Raw genomic sequence first — 17,409 nt, 5'->3', positions numbered from 1 at the left:
TTGAATGTGTTAGTTACTCTTCATGGTTGTGTTGTCTAGCCGGCCCAACCTGGAATGTAACAAGACGTCCCCCTTCTCTTATCTCCCTCAACATACGGTACATCCTCACAACATTTCTTCCATATTTCAAACTCTCCCACCCCATCTCTGATGGGCTCATCACAAGCTACCACACTTGCCCTTCACCCACCGCGCTGCTCTCCGCTACACACCCTCCAGCTTCCCATCGAGCACCGTCGAGTCTGGCCCCCTGTATCACAGCAGCACACTCCAGCATGGGACAAACCAGCACACTGCTTCCTCCCCTCAGTATCCTGCCTTGGAGAGCTGTCCCTCTCTTGATAAAACCACTTGTGCACCATAGTTTTCTTTGTGAATCAAACTTATTCCTCCAAACCATCCAAGTGCTGCTGAAAGCCTCCAGCCACCGCTGCCTGTCTCATTCATTGATCATGATTGTAAAGGGTAATGGTCCGCTACTGGCAGTCATATGGGAGGAGATAGGGGTTACTCCATCCCCCCCCCTCCCCCCTGAATCACCAGAAGTAAAAATAGCTGGAGATATGAAAAAAGCCTTTTCTTCAAGACATCAGAAATGTGTCAGTTTTTCGAAATGAATGAGTCTGTATTTAACTAGTTTGCCGTACCTACCCCTTAAATTCAAAATAGGGTCTGTTCGTGATGGTCTCGGAACATTTCCCTGTGGCAAACTTTTACCTTCCTCTGGCAACTCGTTCTCTACATGCACACTTGTTTTCTGTTCTTGCCACCTTCTCCACTTTCTGCATCAACTTTGCATGTGACACCTTGTCACAGAGTCGAAGCAGGCCCCACTCTGTTTTCCCATGTAAACCTCCTGGAACAAATCCTACAGCAAGCCCACCAATTAGATTTCAAATGAGCATCCCCTCCTAAACCCATGCTTATGCACTGTGCACTGATGGGAATATTACTGGTACGTAACTTGCTTGGTCATCTTTTTCTCTTCCTTGGTATCAGGACTGCCTCCTTCCATTCTTGAGGGATCTGCCCCTTCTCTAATGATGTACTATATACCATGGTCTCACAACCTAATTTTTACATGCTGTTTAATATTCCATCTTTACTTTTCCCTTAGTTGATCTGTCATTTACACTTCTCCTGTCCCTTCCCACTGCTGCTGCTGCTGCTGCCGCCGCCGCCCTTGCTCAAATACTGACAGGTAGGTAATGTTTTTCCTCCTTATTCCCCACCACAACTTCCTTCAGAACTGGCAATTACGGGATGGGTTGTTCCACGTGAACTTACCAAATCTTGTAAATGGCTCCAGCTTCACCCTCTTGAATTTTTTTTTAAATAATTTGTAGTTTTTTTTTTTCTTCAGGAACTGTTATTTTTACATTTTATACATCTATTACCTGGCTAAATTAACTGTAATATGAAGGCTCAGGAATTTTTTCCCCCTTCCAATACTGACTTAAGATTGTGACTAGAAAATTTAAAACATGAAATTTTACTTTGTACTTCATTGGCCCTTTATTAAAGCACATGGGCCCTATTCTTGATGCTGTGGAATAAATGAAATCTGATATATATTTGCAAAACCTAATTCTCGAACACTTGCTAGCAGAATTATGTATCGGATTGAAGTCACAAACTGTTGAGAATTATTCTGCCACCTCTTTTGCTGGCGGATAGTAAAGCTAGTGCATTGTAGACTGGTTTCTTTCCAAGAGTAAAGTATTTAGCTATTGCAGTATTAAATGTTAATACTTATGACTTTCGCTAATGTATGCTGCTACGAACAGTTTGAGTTGGAATACAATCATGAAAATGGTGGTGGTGATCAAGAGACACTATTATCTCGAAAGGTGAAAATCTTTTCAGGGGGAAATTTCTTCATGTGATGATGCATTGTAGTGTAGTTATCAGTCTTGTAGTCAAGATTATTTCTGTACCTACACTATTATGTCATAAGACAAATATGTCAAGAGGAACACTTATAAACACCTCCCCTTTAACACCCTTCCAAGAAATTGTGCTAATGATTATATTTGTAAAAAAAAAGTTTTATTTTGTAACAAAAAAAGTTTATGAAATTTGAAACTGCATGATAATGTAAACTACCATTTCAAACTTTAACATAGGCTTCAGTAATATTAAAACAAAAGACTATGCTATTCTTTTGGCATACTCTTGACACTTCAAACCTGATCAATTGTATATTCATCATCAAAAACAATAAATTAAAGATATACAGATGCATAAGTAAAAAAAAAAATATAGGTATATAATTTCATCATATTTCTGGTATAAACAAACATGATTTACTAATATTTTCTTAGATATCAATAAGAACAAATTATGCATTACAGATAGAAATTAAAATAGTAATAATGCTGTTTACAGGCTCTTCATGGCTAAAATTGAGAAAACCATAAGTTTGTAATTTATTTTGAGTTTTCTACAACTATTTTAATAGGGCTTTGTGATGTAAGAATTACCTTCTGACATTCTATTTCGCAGGTTGGTTGAAGTTTTTAATTTCCTAGGTTAGATTGGGCCATATACCTACTAAGTTCTTTAAATAAAAAAAGGGCCCTAAATTTCTGTTTCACCAATGAGATACATATTATTTCAAACAGGTTAAACACTGTTAATCGAAAAGGCCCTTAACATCCTTTTTACCAATTTAATAGACTAACATAAACTTGTTTTAAATATCTGTAACTCCTATAACATTAATGGTGAATGACAAATTTTTGAGAATAATAGTTTTAAATTAATTCAAATTTTTGGTTAAATTCAATGATCTTATGAGAGTAAACTAATAAACTATTGTTAAAAAGGAAGTAAATGGAAAAAATAGTTAGGTTACCATAAACTAGTATATAATAACTACAAGTTCTATCAATAAAATAGCTACTTTTTAGCAATATAGCTACATATAATCACAGAAGTATATTGCTCAAAAAATCCATTGCCACACTCAGAAAAATACACCAATGTTGACTCATGAAGGTAATTTTCATAGCCAGATAGTGAATGTAAAAATTATTAAGATTAAGAGATTTTATCCCAAGCCGTGATAAAATTTTTCTATTGTTAATTGAGACTGATCAATAACAAGTATAAAAATAAAAAAACCTCCTAAACAATTCCCTACACAAAATAATAGACAACCATTATTTACTATTCAAAAATTCAAGTGTTTTTAAATCATCAACCTGGTAAGAACTTGTTGTCCCTCGGTCTCCGTCGAGGATCGCCCTGTGAAGTCGTTTGGTTGCCTGCTTAGCTCCAGCCGGAGAGTGGCGAGTTCAGGCCTAACGTGGCCGGGACCGGAAGAAGTGGGACAGGGAAAGGATTTCAGGAGAGTTGGAGGTACTGGCGTAGGCAGTAGGAAAGAAGACATCTTGTCCGGTTCCGTGAGTGAGGTTTATTAACGGAAGCCCTATCGCAGCCTGGCCGACCACGTTGCGAGACGAACGTTTCTCCCACGCCGTGACCCGGACTCCCTAATTACAAAAATGATGAAAACACGCGGTCTTGTAGGGCGGCTGAAGGCGGCCCCGTGATGTACTCAGCTAATCGCGAAACTCGACTGTACGTGATGTGTTACTTCTAGCGGAGTGGAGCGAAGCAGGTCTGCTCCGTGCGGCAGCTAGTCAGCGACTGACACTCCGCCCGCCCGCCCGCGCGGGTCGTGGAGGAGGGGGGGGGGGGGGGGGGAGAACACGAGCTCGCGGCGGATCTACACACTAACACAGGCACTGAAATAACATTATATACATAAAAATACAAATACAAATGAATTACAAAATAAAATACATAACATGATACAAATACGTGGCCGTTCGTGAGCGGTCCAGGGCGTACGCGGGTGCGTCCCTGATCAAAAAACACTACACCACTGCATTGAACTGCACCAATAATGCAAGAGAGGGCGCTGACGAAGCATAACGACCTGAAGGAGCCGGGGAGACACTTGGGTCGACGTCAAACTAAAATAGAATATTTATATTCTATGATATCACTTTTATAAATATTAATTTCACATTAATTAAATTTCTTACTTACAGTAGATATTTGCACAGCTGTACAAAAATCTGGCATTATATTGTAATTGTAATATTATTTAAACAAATAAAAAATTTAAAACAAAATATTTGTTAGGTATAACACCTGTCAAGTTAAACACTATTGAGTGTATGTTCATATAGTTATTTTCTAAACTTTATATCAAAACCACGTGTGTTTATAAGAAATTTATTTGCTATAAATGCCCAACCAACAGCTAATCCGTTTTTTTTTTCCAGACATGCCCCTCTCCAAAACCATAGACCATTAAAATATTAAACATAAAATATTACAACATAAACCAAATCACACACACTTCTTTAAACTTGAAGTTGTACCTACTCATCGCTCAGGACATGGGTGGTTTGTTTGTTTCTTGCTTTTGAAGTCGTTTATTCTTGCTGATTTTTAAACACTGACTTGCATACATAGCAACTCTCCAGATAAAATTCTTATATCATTTTTACATTTTGTGTGAATGCACATATTGGCGTCATCATGGAAAATATTTCAGTAAATCACTTTTCTTGTAATTCGTCTATCCTCATTGTTAATAATAATTCGATGCCGAATTGAGGTTATCTGAATTTCTTGGCTGTTTTGACCAATAAGTACGCAAACTGTTTCTTATTCATATTAAATGAATAATATCAAACATTTTGATGATAAAAACTAATAATATCGAAATTACAATTAATTTACATGCGACGCTACTCATAAAATCAAACTATCCTTTCCATTTATGTACGAACAAACATCACCAGTTTCAAATGGCGGGGGAAAAAAAGGCAAATTCAAAATAATGTACAACAATGCGATTACCGGAAGCACAGTAAAACTGAAGACTCTATGGTCAAATTTAGCGCTACCCGCGCAAAGTACGCGGAGCGCGGGAACGAATTGAGCTGAGATTTGTGGCATAGTCGCAAAGAGAATAATCTTTTTGTGTAATTATGTGAGAAAAAAGATGATATTGGGATTAACATTTAACAAATAAAAATATATTAACAAAGTTTTGGAACTACATCTGGCGGACGAATACACGTATAACAAAACATGGAGTTAAAGATACCTCCATGTAACAAAAGCGGAGCAAACAACAACACTCAATGGCCGCAAGGGCGGCTATCGACGCATTTAGACTTCGAGACTGTTCTTCACGTTGCACTTACTTGCACTGTCGATGGATTCGTGGCACGAATATGCTATCGGGGCGAGCGTCGATGTGGCGTTGCGTCCTGCGTGATAGAGAAGTACCATTGCTTGGCGACAATAAGGAACGACTTGAAGCCAATTTATTAGAAACTATAAGCAAAAAAAAATTATTTTTAAGTGATAAAAATTTTTTAACAACGGTACAAAAAAACAACATTACACTGTAAACATTTTCGTAAATTATTATTTGTAGTACTTTTCCCCACAATAAATAAAGTTAACATTTGCATTACACAATAATATTTTTTTCTGCTTAAAACTACTTTTTTTATAAGTGATAGAATTTTCCTTTTCTCGGGTGTAACTTTACAGCACATTTTTGTTGTAAACAGTAAAATAAATTACATAAATGAATGACGACGCTCAAATTGATGGAGTAGGCACTGTTGTAGGTAGTTCTTTTACTTGGATTTGCGACTGGGAGGAATCGTCTGTGGTCGAATATTTTTCATAGCAAAATCTAACTGATGCATCAGGGTTGGATGTCGGTATTATATGTAGAAATAAAAGTATGAGATAAAATGGAGGACTGATGAAATTTAAATAAATAGTTTAAATAAGACATTGAAATACTAAATGACAATCAAATGATACTTACAACTTTCGAGTGTGTACTGTATTGTTAAAATAGGCAACTTTTCAAATATAGTTCATAAAATTGCATGTAAAATTATGATATTTAATTTTTATAAGTATTACATTGCCGTCGTCCGGGTTCTCGTGTTCGAGATCGGGCGTGTGTCCTAGCGGGAAAACTGGTTCTTAGTGAAAATGTTTCTGGGAGGCCGCCAGGCTAGCTCTGCGTCTAACCAAATTTAAGTTCTGTGGGTGCGTTGCCCCTGCGTGGCCCGCTAGGACCGTCGGCGAAGTTTGCGGTTGGAGGGATCCCTGGCTGTTAACACGTCACAGGCCCTGTGCAGCATAACATACTGATTCCTAGCTGGGGTAGGGAGACTCAACACAATAATAGACACGAATTCGAACTTGATACTGTCGGTGACACGTCGCGCACGGAGTGTGCGGAGTGTACGTTTAATCAGTCGAACAGTTACAATTACAGTTTACACTTACACGACGTACATTGAATTACCCTACGAAATTACATTGAATTAACACTGAGTGGTCTGACGCACTATCACTAATTTAAGCTCTCACGCCAGTCGATGTTAAGGGGGAGGTTGATTGGAAACGGCCAATCCCGAAAATTGCTAGTGTGGAGGCACCCGGGTTCACCTGTGTGGACCGCGGCCCGCGGCCCGCAATTAAATTAGATGCAAGTTCTATGCGTAGCTGTCGCCGGTGTCTGTGCACTCGATGTTTACAAAAATTCACTTGTAGCAGGAGTCGGCCCGTGCCGTATGGTGAACTGCCCCGCGTAATATCTAGTGCGGGGAGTTTATAGTTAAGTGGCTGGGTTAGGCCCTACACCATAAAAAAGGACCGGGGACGCACGGGCAGTTTACGCAACAAAAAAATATTAGGTTTAAATGACTATAGTTACCAGCAGCAAAGTTCAGTGAAGACAAAGGGTGATAACTCCCTGTGGAACGCATGTCCGCCCTGGTCTGCGAGTCGCTCGGTACTGGCGTTTGCCCTTGGCGCGAGGGAAGGTCTCAGCGTTCTCTCACGCCAAAGTTGCTTAAGTTCCATTATTCGGAAATTATTTTTATAGCAAGAAGCTGGGAGCATCTCTAAATTTACACATTAATTATTAATCACTAATCTGATTTACAGATACTCTTTAATAATTAGGTTTAGTAAAATTACGTAAATTAAGTTTAAAAATTAAATGTCACACCAGAGACTGTTCGTCACTTGCTGACTGCTCTAGTGGCTAGTCACACATAAAAACAGGGAGGTAATATCTACGTTAACATAACACTGTAATTAATTCAGGCTGAAGGCCGCAAGGGAGACAGTCACAAATGTATTAACATAATTTCACACGTGAGTGACTCGGGCACTCCTGAGTCGCACTTTCCTTGGGCGGGGGTTTTAATAAAAAGTGGCATTACTATTAAATTAGTCTGATTTGTTTAATGAACTGGGGTCGATGTGTTTGATTAATTACATGTGGTCCTCGTTTCTACCTGGTCCTCAGGGGCACGCCATACTCGGGTGGGCCATGGCTAGGGGTGCATTCCGTTAGCGGGGTCGGATATTGGCGGTCGCAGGTCGGGCTTTGTGGTGGCCTTCGGCCGGACGATGTTAGTTCTTAATTTTTTTTTTTTTTACCAAAATAAGTGCATTTACCAGTGGTTTTTGTATTTTGTTTCTAACTTTATTTTTGTTCAATGTTACTGGTGAAAATATTCTTTCAATTGCTGCGGATTAATGAGGCAGGCATAACATATGGCTTTAATGAACACTGTTTAAGAATGGGACATTTGGTCTCCTACCACATTTTTCATTCTAAAAACTGTATTCCAATAATCCATAAATTCGTTGTCTTTCTTCAGTGCTTCTACAGTCTTTAATAAACGCCATTCCCTATCCAGGTTTTCGTAATTTTTTTCTTCAATAACATTAGGAAAATGTTTGGCAAGTGTCATTATAATAAGATTTTTGTCTGATTTGCACTTTTCTGAACTCAGAATTGCTAAACCTTTTAGAACAGTCGTTAAAATTTATTCGTTTTCAAACTTGGATGCAAAATTCAACATAAAAGGCCACACATTTAACTTTCAATTGTATTACATCACTTGGTGGAACTATGTTCTTGTCTAATCCCATCAAAAGGGCTTTTCTCTCGCTCCTAGATAAACTTTTGTTATGCCTCAAAACTGGCTGTTGACAGCTGGATTTTTTTTTTCAATTGGCTTATTTGAAACATAGTGAGATTTCATGTAATATTTAATTATCATTTTCATTTTTTTCTCCCACTGATGAAATCAGAACGTGAAGACGTGATATTCAGTACCTTGATAATCTAAATTTAAATTAATTACTATCGGCAGAATAAAAGTGAGGAACAAAAAAACATGCCTTAATTAATGGGTTTTGTAGGGCTGTCAAAATGGATTTCACTATTTCAAATCCATCTTGAAAATTTTTTACTGAAATACGAAACCAATGCATACCACTGTTCTATGATTCGCTACACAACATCTTCATTGATAGCCAATGTGTTTTTTTCCCCATCTCAGCAAATTGTGTGGTTTCAACTCTACAGTTCCTGAATTTGTTTGAATTCTGCTAACCTCTTTATTGTTTTTTTTTTTTAATGAAGTTGTAAATATCAGCACATAATTCTTCTAAATGATTTGGCAGTTTCTTACATGCTTCTTTTGCACACAAATTAAAACTGTGGCAAATACATCTGGCTACAAATAAATGTTTCTGTGATGATTTAAGGCGTGCTTGAATACCAGAATAATACTATAACATAAGCACACTATAAGCATGTCAAACAAGCTGAACTCGATGCATCAGTAACATCAATTATGTTAAGAAACAAATCCTCGACTCTTTTGGTGGAATTGCCATAGTAACGAACCACCACTGCTAAATATTTATTTGCAGTTATGCCAGTTTTGACTCAGGACCTAATTAAAGTAAAATAATTATTTTGAAGCTTTTTTGAAATTTGTTACAGTGAATCTATAGCCAAAGCATTTTTTTAAATAGTTACATTTAGAATGTCCACACTGTATTTTGTTCACAAGTTCACTTGACGCCGTCCCCGTTGCCTAAACTGAATTTACGTAAATTTAAGCTGGTAGGTTAATTTTGAATCTCAAGGGGGGGTTCCTGGCCTCGTGGCAGTAGGCAGGGATGCGGCGACAAAGGACTCCCCGGGCTGTTATGGCCTCCCAGGACGCCTTACTAATGAAACACACGAGTTCTTTTGGTGATTTATTACGTAGCACACTCTACAGATCACACGTTCACGTGACTGGCCGCTTCACCGTCGACCTAAGCTCCGCGCACCTGAACCTGCTAGGGTCTCTGCGAGAGTACACGGACGTGGCGTGACGTGTGTGGACGATCGGTCCCGCAAATTAATTAAGGCAATACATGACACTAGATTACTGTGGTTAGTCCGCACAGGAGAATGATTTACTTATTAAAACACGTTACACTGAATTACTGCGATTAGTCCCGCACAGGAGAATATGCATGCGCGGATAGTCCGCGGGGTGGCTGGGCCACGTTAAGCTGGGCACGGACACGGTGGAATCTGGAGCGATATCACACACGTGGCCGTGGCACGTCCCAGGTGAATACTCGTCCGAAAGTTCTGGTCGCGTTCGGCGCAGTGCCGCCCTGCGTGGGCAAAGAACTATGTCCCGTGGTGGGACGTTAACGTGTGAGGCGCAGGTGCCACGACAGGTCACCTAATTGCTTACGTAAACTATAAAAATCCCTGATGGGATACACATATTATTAAAAGACCGCGCGTGGTTGCTAACGGCCGATTTGGGCCGACCGGGGAGCTGATATAAAACGTTTGGACTATATTTACCTATTGCAGTTATATGGTGTTGGCGCGAAAATTGAAGGCTCCCCGTGCGTGGGCTGCCGGCCCGGGCGAGTGTTGGATGGCGACTGACTAACCTCCCTGGCCGCCGGGGCCAGGGAGGGGGGAAATTCCGCGGGAAAACTGCGGAGCGCGGGAAGGTGACTTCGGCCAGTTTTGTGAATTATACCCTTTTAACATATGATCATTTAATTAACATTAATTATTGAATGGTTTAGATTTCTTAGTTTTTGTTTATATTATAAAAGGCCTGAGAAACAATACCCTTGCGCAGTGCCACACCCGGCCGGGCGCTTTGCACACGTAGGAGGCCGTGACTGACGTCACGCCGTTCGGGGCACTGCACTACGTTGCGCGCGCGGGCGCGTTCGGGGCGCGGGACTTATCAGGTGTTGAGGACACATAACGGCCTGTGCTCTCAGAGGGAGCACTGACGGCGGCGTCAAATGCCCCCCCCTCGACGAGGCCGTTCTGTGCCTCAACACCTTACACACACACTTAAAGATACGCCGGCACACTGACCTGGTAGACCCGTGGCGGCTGTCCATGGGGCGGCGTCAGGTACCTGTGCGTCAGCGTCAGCTGCGGCCGAGGTGGGCAGCGGCGGCGTGGCGGCGCCTTCGGCGGCAGGCGGCGGCACGTTCGAGGTGGCGCCCTCAGCGGCAGGCGGCGGCGCGCCCAAGGTGGCGCGCGTGGTGGCGCCCTGAGCTGCATGCGGCGGCGCGCCCAAGGTGGCGCGCGTGGTTGCGCCCTCAGCGGCAAGCGGCGGCGCGCCCAAGTTGGCGCGCGTGGTGCGCCCTCAGCGGCAGGCGACGGCGCGCCCAATGTGGCGCGCGTGGTGGCGCCCTCAGCGGCAGGCGGCGGCGCGCCCAAGGTGGCGCGCGTGGTGGCGCCCTCAGCGGCAGGCGGCGGCGCGCCCAAGTTGGCGCGCGTGGTGGCGCCCTCAGCGGCAGGCGGCGGCGCGCCCAAGGTGGCGCGAGTGGTGGCGCCCTCAGCGGCAGGCGGCGGCGCGCCCAAGGTGGCGCGCGTGGTGGCGCCCTCAGCGGCAGGCGGCGGCGCGCCCAAGGTGGCGCGCGTGGTGGCGCCCTCAGCGGCAGGCGGCGGCGCGCCCAAGGTGGCGCGCGTGGTGGCGCCCTCAGCGGCAGGCGGCGGCGCGCCCAAGGTGGCGCGCGTGGTGGCGCCCTCAGCGGCAGGCGGCGGCGCGCCCAAGTTGGTGCGCATGGTGGCGCCCTCAGCGGCAGGCGGCGGCGCGCCCAAGGTGGTGCACGTGGTGGCGCCCTCAGCGGCAGGCGGCAGCGCGCCCCAGGTGGCGCGCGTGGTGGCGCCATCAGCGGCAGGCGGCGGCGCGCCCGAGGTGGCGCGCGTGGTGGCGCCCTCAGCGGCAGGCGGCGGCGCGCCCAAGGTGGCGCGCGTGGTGGCGCCCTCAGCGGCGGCGGCGGCAGGTGGCGGCGCGCCCAAGGTGGTTCGCGTGGTGGCGCCCTCCGCGGCAGGCGGTGGCGCGCCCAAGGTGGCGTGCGTGGTGGCGCTCTCAGCGGCAGGCGGCGGCGCGCCCAAGTTGGTGTGCGTGGTGGCGCTCTCAGCGGCAGGCGGCGGCGCGCCCAAGTTGGCGCGCGTGGTGGCGCCCTCAGCGGCAGGCGGCGGCGCGCCCAAGGTGGCGCGCGTGGTGGCGCCCTCAGCGGCAGGCGGCGGCACGCCCAAGATGGCGCGCGTAGTGGCGCCCTCAGCGGCAGGCGGCAGCGCGCCCAAGGTGGAGCGCGTGGTGGCGCCCTCCGCGGCAGGCGAAGGTATGGCGCCTTCTGCGGCGCGAGTGGGAGCACGGCCGGTTTGCATCGCGCCCACCCCCCGTGAGCCTTCACGGCAGTTGGGGGCGGCGTCGGCGGCGGCGGCGTCGTCGTGGCTGTCAAGTCCGCCTCGGTGCCTTGTGGCACGGCGTCGACAACCCGGTGGTCTGCCAGACTAGGTCGAAATGTGGCGCTTTTGAGACGAGCGGCCGCGCCACGTGCTTTCTCGGTGGCTGGGGGCGGCGTCGTCGGTGGTACCGGAGGTGGTGTTCGAGATCCGCAGTGGCGCTGCGTGTGATCCGCCACCTGGTGATCTGGACTAGGTCGCGATGTGGTGAATTCGCGACGCGCGGCCGCGCCAGCCGCGCTCTCGGTGGCTGGGGGCGGCGTCGTCGGTGGTGCCGGAGGTGGCGTTCGGGATCCGCAGTGGCGCTGCGTGTGATCCGCCACCTGGTGATCTGGACTAGGTCGCGATGTGGTGGATTCGCGACGCGCGGCCGCGCCAGCTGCGCTCTCGGTGGCTGGGGGCGGCGTCGTCGGTGGTGCCGGAGGTGGTGTTCGGGATCCGCAGTGGTGCTGCGTGTGATCCGCCACCTGGTGATCCGGCCGGCGGTGTCGCAAAGTGGCCGTTTTGAGGCTTGCGGCCGCGCCAGCTGCGCTCTCAGTGGCTGGGGGCGGCGTCGTCGGTGGTGCCGGAGGTGGTGTTCGGGATCCACAGTGGCGATGCGTGTGATCCGCCACCTGGTGATCTGGACTAGGTCGCGATGTGGTGGATTCGCGACGCGCGGCCGCGCCAGCTGCGCTCTCGGTGGCTGGGGGCGGCGTCGTCGGTGGTGCCGGAGGTGGTGTTCGGGATCCGCAGTGGTGCTGCGTGTGATCCGCCACCTGGTGATCCGGCCGGCGGTGTCGCAAAGTGGCCGTTTTGAGGCTTGCGGCCGCGCCAGTTGCTGCTTCAGTGGCTGGGGGCGGCGTCGTCGGTGGTGCCGGAGGTGGTGTTCGGGTTCCGCAGTGGTGCTGCGTGTGATTCGCTACCTGGTGATCCGGCCGACGGTGTCGCGAAGTGGCCGTTTTGAGGCTTGCGGCCGCGTCGGTTGCTCCTTCGGCGGCTGGGGGCGGCGTCGTCGGTGCCGGAGGTGGTGTTCGGGATCCGCAGTGGTGCTGCGTGTGATCCGCCACCTGGTGATCCGGCCGACGGTGTCGCGAAGTGGCCGTTTTGGTTGGCCCAATTGCCACCTGGGCGGCAACAGGGGGCGGCGTCGGAGGCGGCGCGTCCGCGTCGTCCTGACGTGTCCACCCGATCCCCGCGTGCCAATTGTACCACAGGGGCTGGATGGGCGTGCCTTCCTCTACCTGTGGTGATGTCGTCTCCGCCCCATATGGCGACGGCGGCGACGGCGTCGGGGGCGGCGACGGCGTCGGGGGCGGCGACGAGGTGCGGACGGGTGTTTCGGTTGTTCTTAAAGTGGGCGACATCTTGGCCGCGACAGCGGCGGGGTGGCTGGCCGTGTGTGGAAGCGGCGATGCGTGCTGTGTCATGTGGTACAATCGTGGCGGCATCCAGTCTACTTCCGGCCCCTCAGTGTACTCTGCGGTGACGTCATCCTCCCACTCGTCCTGTTCCTCGTACTCCCAGTTGTACCCTGGGCATGGGTAGCCCTCGCTTGCCCATGCCTCGTAGGCCTCCTGGAAGTCGTTCATCTTCAGAGACTCGTGGTGACTTATGACCTTGTTGCTCCACTGTGCTTGGCTCGCGGCTGTCCTACGTCACCCCTCACAGCTGACCTGAAGGAGGAATGTGGTGTGGAGGGGTGGTGAGCGGAGCGATGCGCGGGCTGAGGGGTGGTATCGGGCGTAGAAGGGGTGGTGAGTGGAGTTCCGTGCGGGCTGAGGGGTGGTCCCGGGCGGAGGAGGGGAGGGGTACTGAGCGGGCAGGAATGCGGGGCGGGGTTGTCCGGCTGGCGCGGCGCCGCTCCGTCGCGCGGTGTTGCCACGCTGCGCGCTGTTGCACTGTCCCTACTCGACCCCTTTGTCCACTAAATTCTCCGTTTCGTTTTCTTGGCTTGATTGTCGAAAGAGTTTGGTGATGTTCTAGCCACACTAGTTGGGCGCCATTTTGACGCCGTCCCCGTTGCCTAATCTGAATTTACGTAAATTTAAGCTGGTAGGTTAATTTTGAATCTCAAGGGGGGGTTCCTGGCCTCGTGGCAGTAGGCAGGGATGCGGCGACAAAGGACTCCCCGGGCTGTTATGGCCTCCCAGGACGCCTTACTAATGAAACACACGAGTTCTTTTGGTGATTTATTACGTAGCACACTCTACAGATCACACGTTCACGTGACTGGCCGCTTCACCGTCGACCTAAGCTCCGCGCACCTGAACCTGCTAGGGTCTCTGCGAGAGTACACGGACGTGGCGTGACGTGTGTGGACGATCGGTCCCGCAAATTAATTAAGGCAATACATGACACTAGATTACTGTGGTTAGTCCGCACAGGAGAATGATTTACTTATTAAAACACGTTACACTGAATTACTGCGATTAGTCCCGCACAGGAGAATATGCATGCGCGGATAGTCCGCGGGGTGGCTGGGCCACGTTAAGCTGGGCACGGACACGGTGGAATCTGGAGCGATATCACACACGTGGCCGTGGCACGTCCCAGGTGAATACTCGTCCGAAAGTTCTGGTCGCGTTCGGCGCAGTGCCGCCCTGCGTGGGCAAAGAACTATGTCCCGTGGTGGGACGTTAACGTGTGAGGCGCAGGTGCCACGACAGGTCACCTAATTGCTTACGTAAACTATAAAAATCCCTGATGGGATACACATATTATTAAAAGACCGCGCGTGGTTGCTAACGGCCGATTTGGGCCGACCGGGGAGCTGATATAAAACGTTTGGACTATATTTACCTATTGCAGTTATATGGTGTTGGCGCGAAAATTGAAGGCTCCCCGTGCGTGGGCTGCCGGCCCGGGCGAGTGCTGGATGGCGACTGACTAACCTCCCTGGCCGCCGGGGCCAGGGAGGGGGGAAATTCCGCGGGAAAACTGCGGAGCGCGGGAAGGTGACTTCGGCCAGTTTTGTGAATTATACCCTTTTAACATATGATCATTTAATTAACATTAATTATTGAATGGTTTAGATTTCTTAGTTTTTGTTTATATTATAAAAGGCCTGAGAAACAATACCCTTGCGCAGTGCCACACCCGGCCGGGCGCTTTGCACACGTAGGAGGCCGTGACTGACGTCACGCCGTTCGGGGCACTGCACTACGTTGCGCGCGCGGGCGCGTTCGGGGCGCGGCACTTATCAGGTGTTGAGGACACATAACGGCCTGTGCTCTCAGAGGGAGCACTGACGGCGGCGTCACACTATCAGGGGGAATTGTTTTTATCAGAGCTGGAAGTGTGTCCATAATCCTCAAAGGTAAATTATGTTTTGCAATATAAGCACGCAATCTCAATTCTGTCTCTTTAACTTCTTTTTCAGTTTGGCATGTGGAGCTAGATTAAAAACAATGAGACTATACCTGGTGTGTTTCTTTTTACATCAACATTCTGCTTGTGTTTTGGAGTGTTTGCATGATGTGTCATTAAACGTTTGCTACTATTAATATCGATTTCACTATTAATATCGATTTTGCAATGAGCTGTGTGTTCTTTACTTTTACTTGAACTAATCCAAGATTTAAGAATGGTATCTGACAACCTTTCTTCTTTGAATTTTTGCTTGTATGATTTATTTATTTTTTTAGAAGAACTATGTAACTCAGAATCAGAACATACATCAATGTTAATGTATCAACATTACCTTTAGAAGTGGTTTCTTGTGAGTGGGAAGAATCTGCTTTAGGATCTTCATTTTCAACGAGACGTTTTTGTGCCTCACTAACTAATGCACTACACCTTTCTCTCTGAAATTCAGAGGCTGTGACGCCACTCCCGCTGCCTGGTTTTAGCTTTTTAATTAATTATTAGTATTGTAAAAGATCTCAGGGTTTTAACGGGGGTTCGGCCTCGTGGCTGCAGGCAGGAGTGCGTCTCGGAGTTTGAAAATTACGTTCAGAAATTACCTGGGCTGTTTAGGCCACCCAGGACGCCTTGAAAATAATTAATAAACAGATTATCAGAACACTGCACTTTATTCAACGTCGATACACTGGATGGTCCTTTTACTGGCCGCGTCCGTTGTCGTACCGCTGTGACACACGTAAACGCCGGCGAATAATCCGCGCGACCAGGATAGATTGCAAAGTGGATCGACGGGTTGAAGCTGTGGCTACGTGTCCCTGAGTAAGATTTAGCATACAGTCACGGAGTTGTGGACGCGACAAATTATACAGAAAAGTTGACTAATAGCGGAGTCCCCGTGATTAGGGTGGTTTGCAGTCTAGCTTGCGACAAAATTACAGACTCGAAAAGTTATGCAATCACGTCAGTGAGCGACGTACGCGTAAAGTCTCAATGCGTGGCAAGATGGTCACTTAAAACACATGTTACTAATTACACTAAAACATGATGAAAGTTACAATATGAAAGTTATTCAGTCTTTCACAAGATTCTCGACGATAACACTTAATTGGCTACTGGAGCCGAAAACTGCGTGCCAATATTACGCGGTCCTTAAACTGGACATGGCCTTACGTATTACGTTAAAAATCCCTAAAGGGAATTAAATATTAAGTTAAGTGTCGCACGAAGTATCGTGCGACTTAAGTGGGGTCGGCGCCGAGCTAATTGAAAGGTTTGTAGAAACTTACACTATTGCTGAAATGTTGATGAGAAACTAGAAGTGCTGGCCCGACGTTCGCGAAGCGTCCGACCCCTGTGAGCCCCTGATCCAGACTGAGCGCGAGACCGCCCGGCGGCCTCGCGCCTAAACGCGTGGAACGCGGGAAAACCGACCCGACCAGTTTTGGACTTAGAAACAAATTACACAACATATGCTTATAAGACAATTAGACATAATTACCCTTACATGAACCCTTCTTTTAAATTGTTATTAATTTGGTTGTTCTAATTAACAAAATGATCAAGAGTTTAATTAGGCGCATTGCCACACCCGGCCGGGCGCTGTCGTCGTCGCGGCGTTTGTTGCGGTGCACTTTCTTACACTTTGTGAAGATCACGCTCGGGCGTGTTCGTCGCACTTCGGAGCCAGTGTTGTTGTGGCATAACGACCTTTGCGGACCAGAGGGAGCACCGGCGGTTGGCGTCAGCTGATTAAATTTTAGAAATTTTTTATAACCACTTATCCATTTTTAAATTAGTGACACTAACATTGTTTAGTGCAAAATCCGCACACGATTTCTTTTAAAAATTCAATCTCGCAATTTTGTACAGGACAATATTTCACAAAAAAAAAAAAAAAAAAAAAAAACACGACGTGAGTGCAGAACCACAACGTACTCTGCTCTTCACTGCCGATTGACCTACTTGAGTTTCTGACCTGACTCGTCGTCGTCAACTAAAGAATTAGAAGCTCGGAATCCCTTCCACTCCTGTGTGTTTGAACATGAGAGAAGGGGAAGCAGCAGTACATAGACAGGGGATTCACACAATGCTTATCATCATTAGCTTTTCAAAACTGTTAATATAATTTCTATGACATAGGAGCTAAATATTATTCGGTCAACAAGGGGAACAGCTTTAATATCACACACACATACATTCCATAGTTTAAAAAAAAACTACGCTTAATAATAAAACAAATTGGTGTTACAGTAATATTATTATATTAAAGAAAATAGTACTAGATCTGAGAGTAAATGTACTAGACCACTAAAAAACTTACAAAAGTACTTGATATAGTACGAAAGTTCTAACTGTGGATACCCTGTTTCAGTGATTATTTTATATTGTCGTTGTGTATGGCT

At 47.1% G+C, this 17,409-nt stretch overlaps 1 protein-coding gene across 1 annotated transcript; it reads right to left on the bottom strand.

Moving 5' to 3' along the window:
* Positions 1-204: 204 nt before the first annotated feature.
* On the bottom strand, positions 205-13,071 carry LOC134536441 (mucin-7-like). Its single transcript, XM_063376155.1, has 3 exons — positions 12,854-13,071; positions 11,594-11,728; positions 205-250 (listed from the first exon to the last, which is right to left on the bottom strand). Exons 1-3 carry the CDS (start codon positions 13,069-13,071, stop codon positions 205-207), a joined length of 399 nt encoding a protein of 132 aa, XP_063232225.1.
* Between the last annotated feature and the right edge of the window lie 4,338 nt (positions 13,072-17,409).

Source organism: Bacillus rossius, chromosome 11 (genome assembly GCF_032445375.1).
Source record: "Bacillus rossius redtenbacheri isolate Brsri chromosome 11, Brsri_v3, whole genome shotgun sequence".
NCBI classification, from domain to species: Eukaryota; Metazoa; Arthropoda; class Insecta; order Phasmatodea; family Bacillidae; genus Bacillus; species Bacillus rossius.
Note: the sequence above shows the minus strand (reverse complement) of the source record. Positions and strands in the feature narration are given on the sequence as shown.

Bases quoted from the DNA above. Each gene is read 5' to 3' on its own strand.
- LOC134536441 (XM_063376155.1), bottom strand. From the start codon at position 13,071: ATGACACAGCACGCATCGCCGCTTCCACACACGGCCAGCCACCCCGCC. The intron at 11,729-12,853 runs GTACAATTGGCA...TCGTCTCAAAAG, and splicing joins ACGCCCATCCAGCCCCTGTG to CGCCACATTTCGACCTAGTC. The intron at 251-11,593 runs GTGGGCGCGATG...GCTGTGATACAG, and splicing joins GCCGTGAAGGCTCACGGGGG to GGGGCCAGACTCGACGGTGC.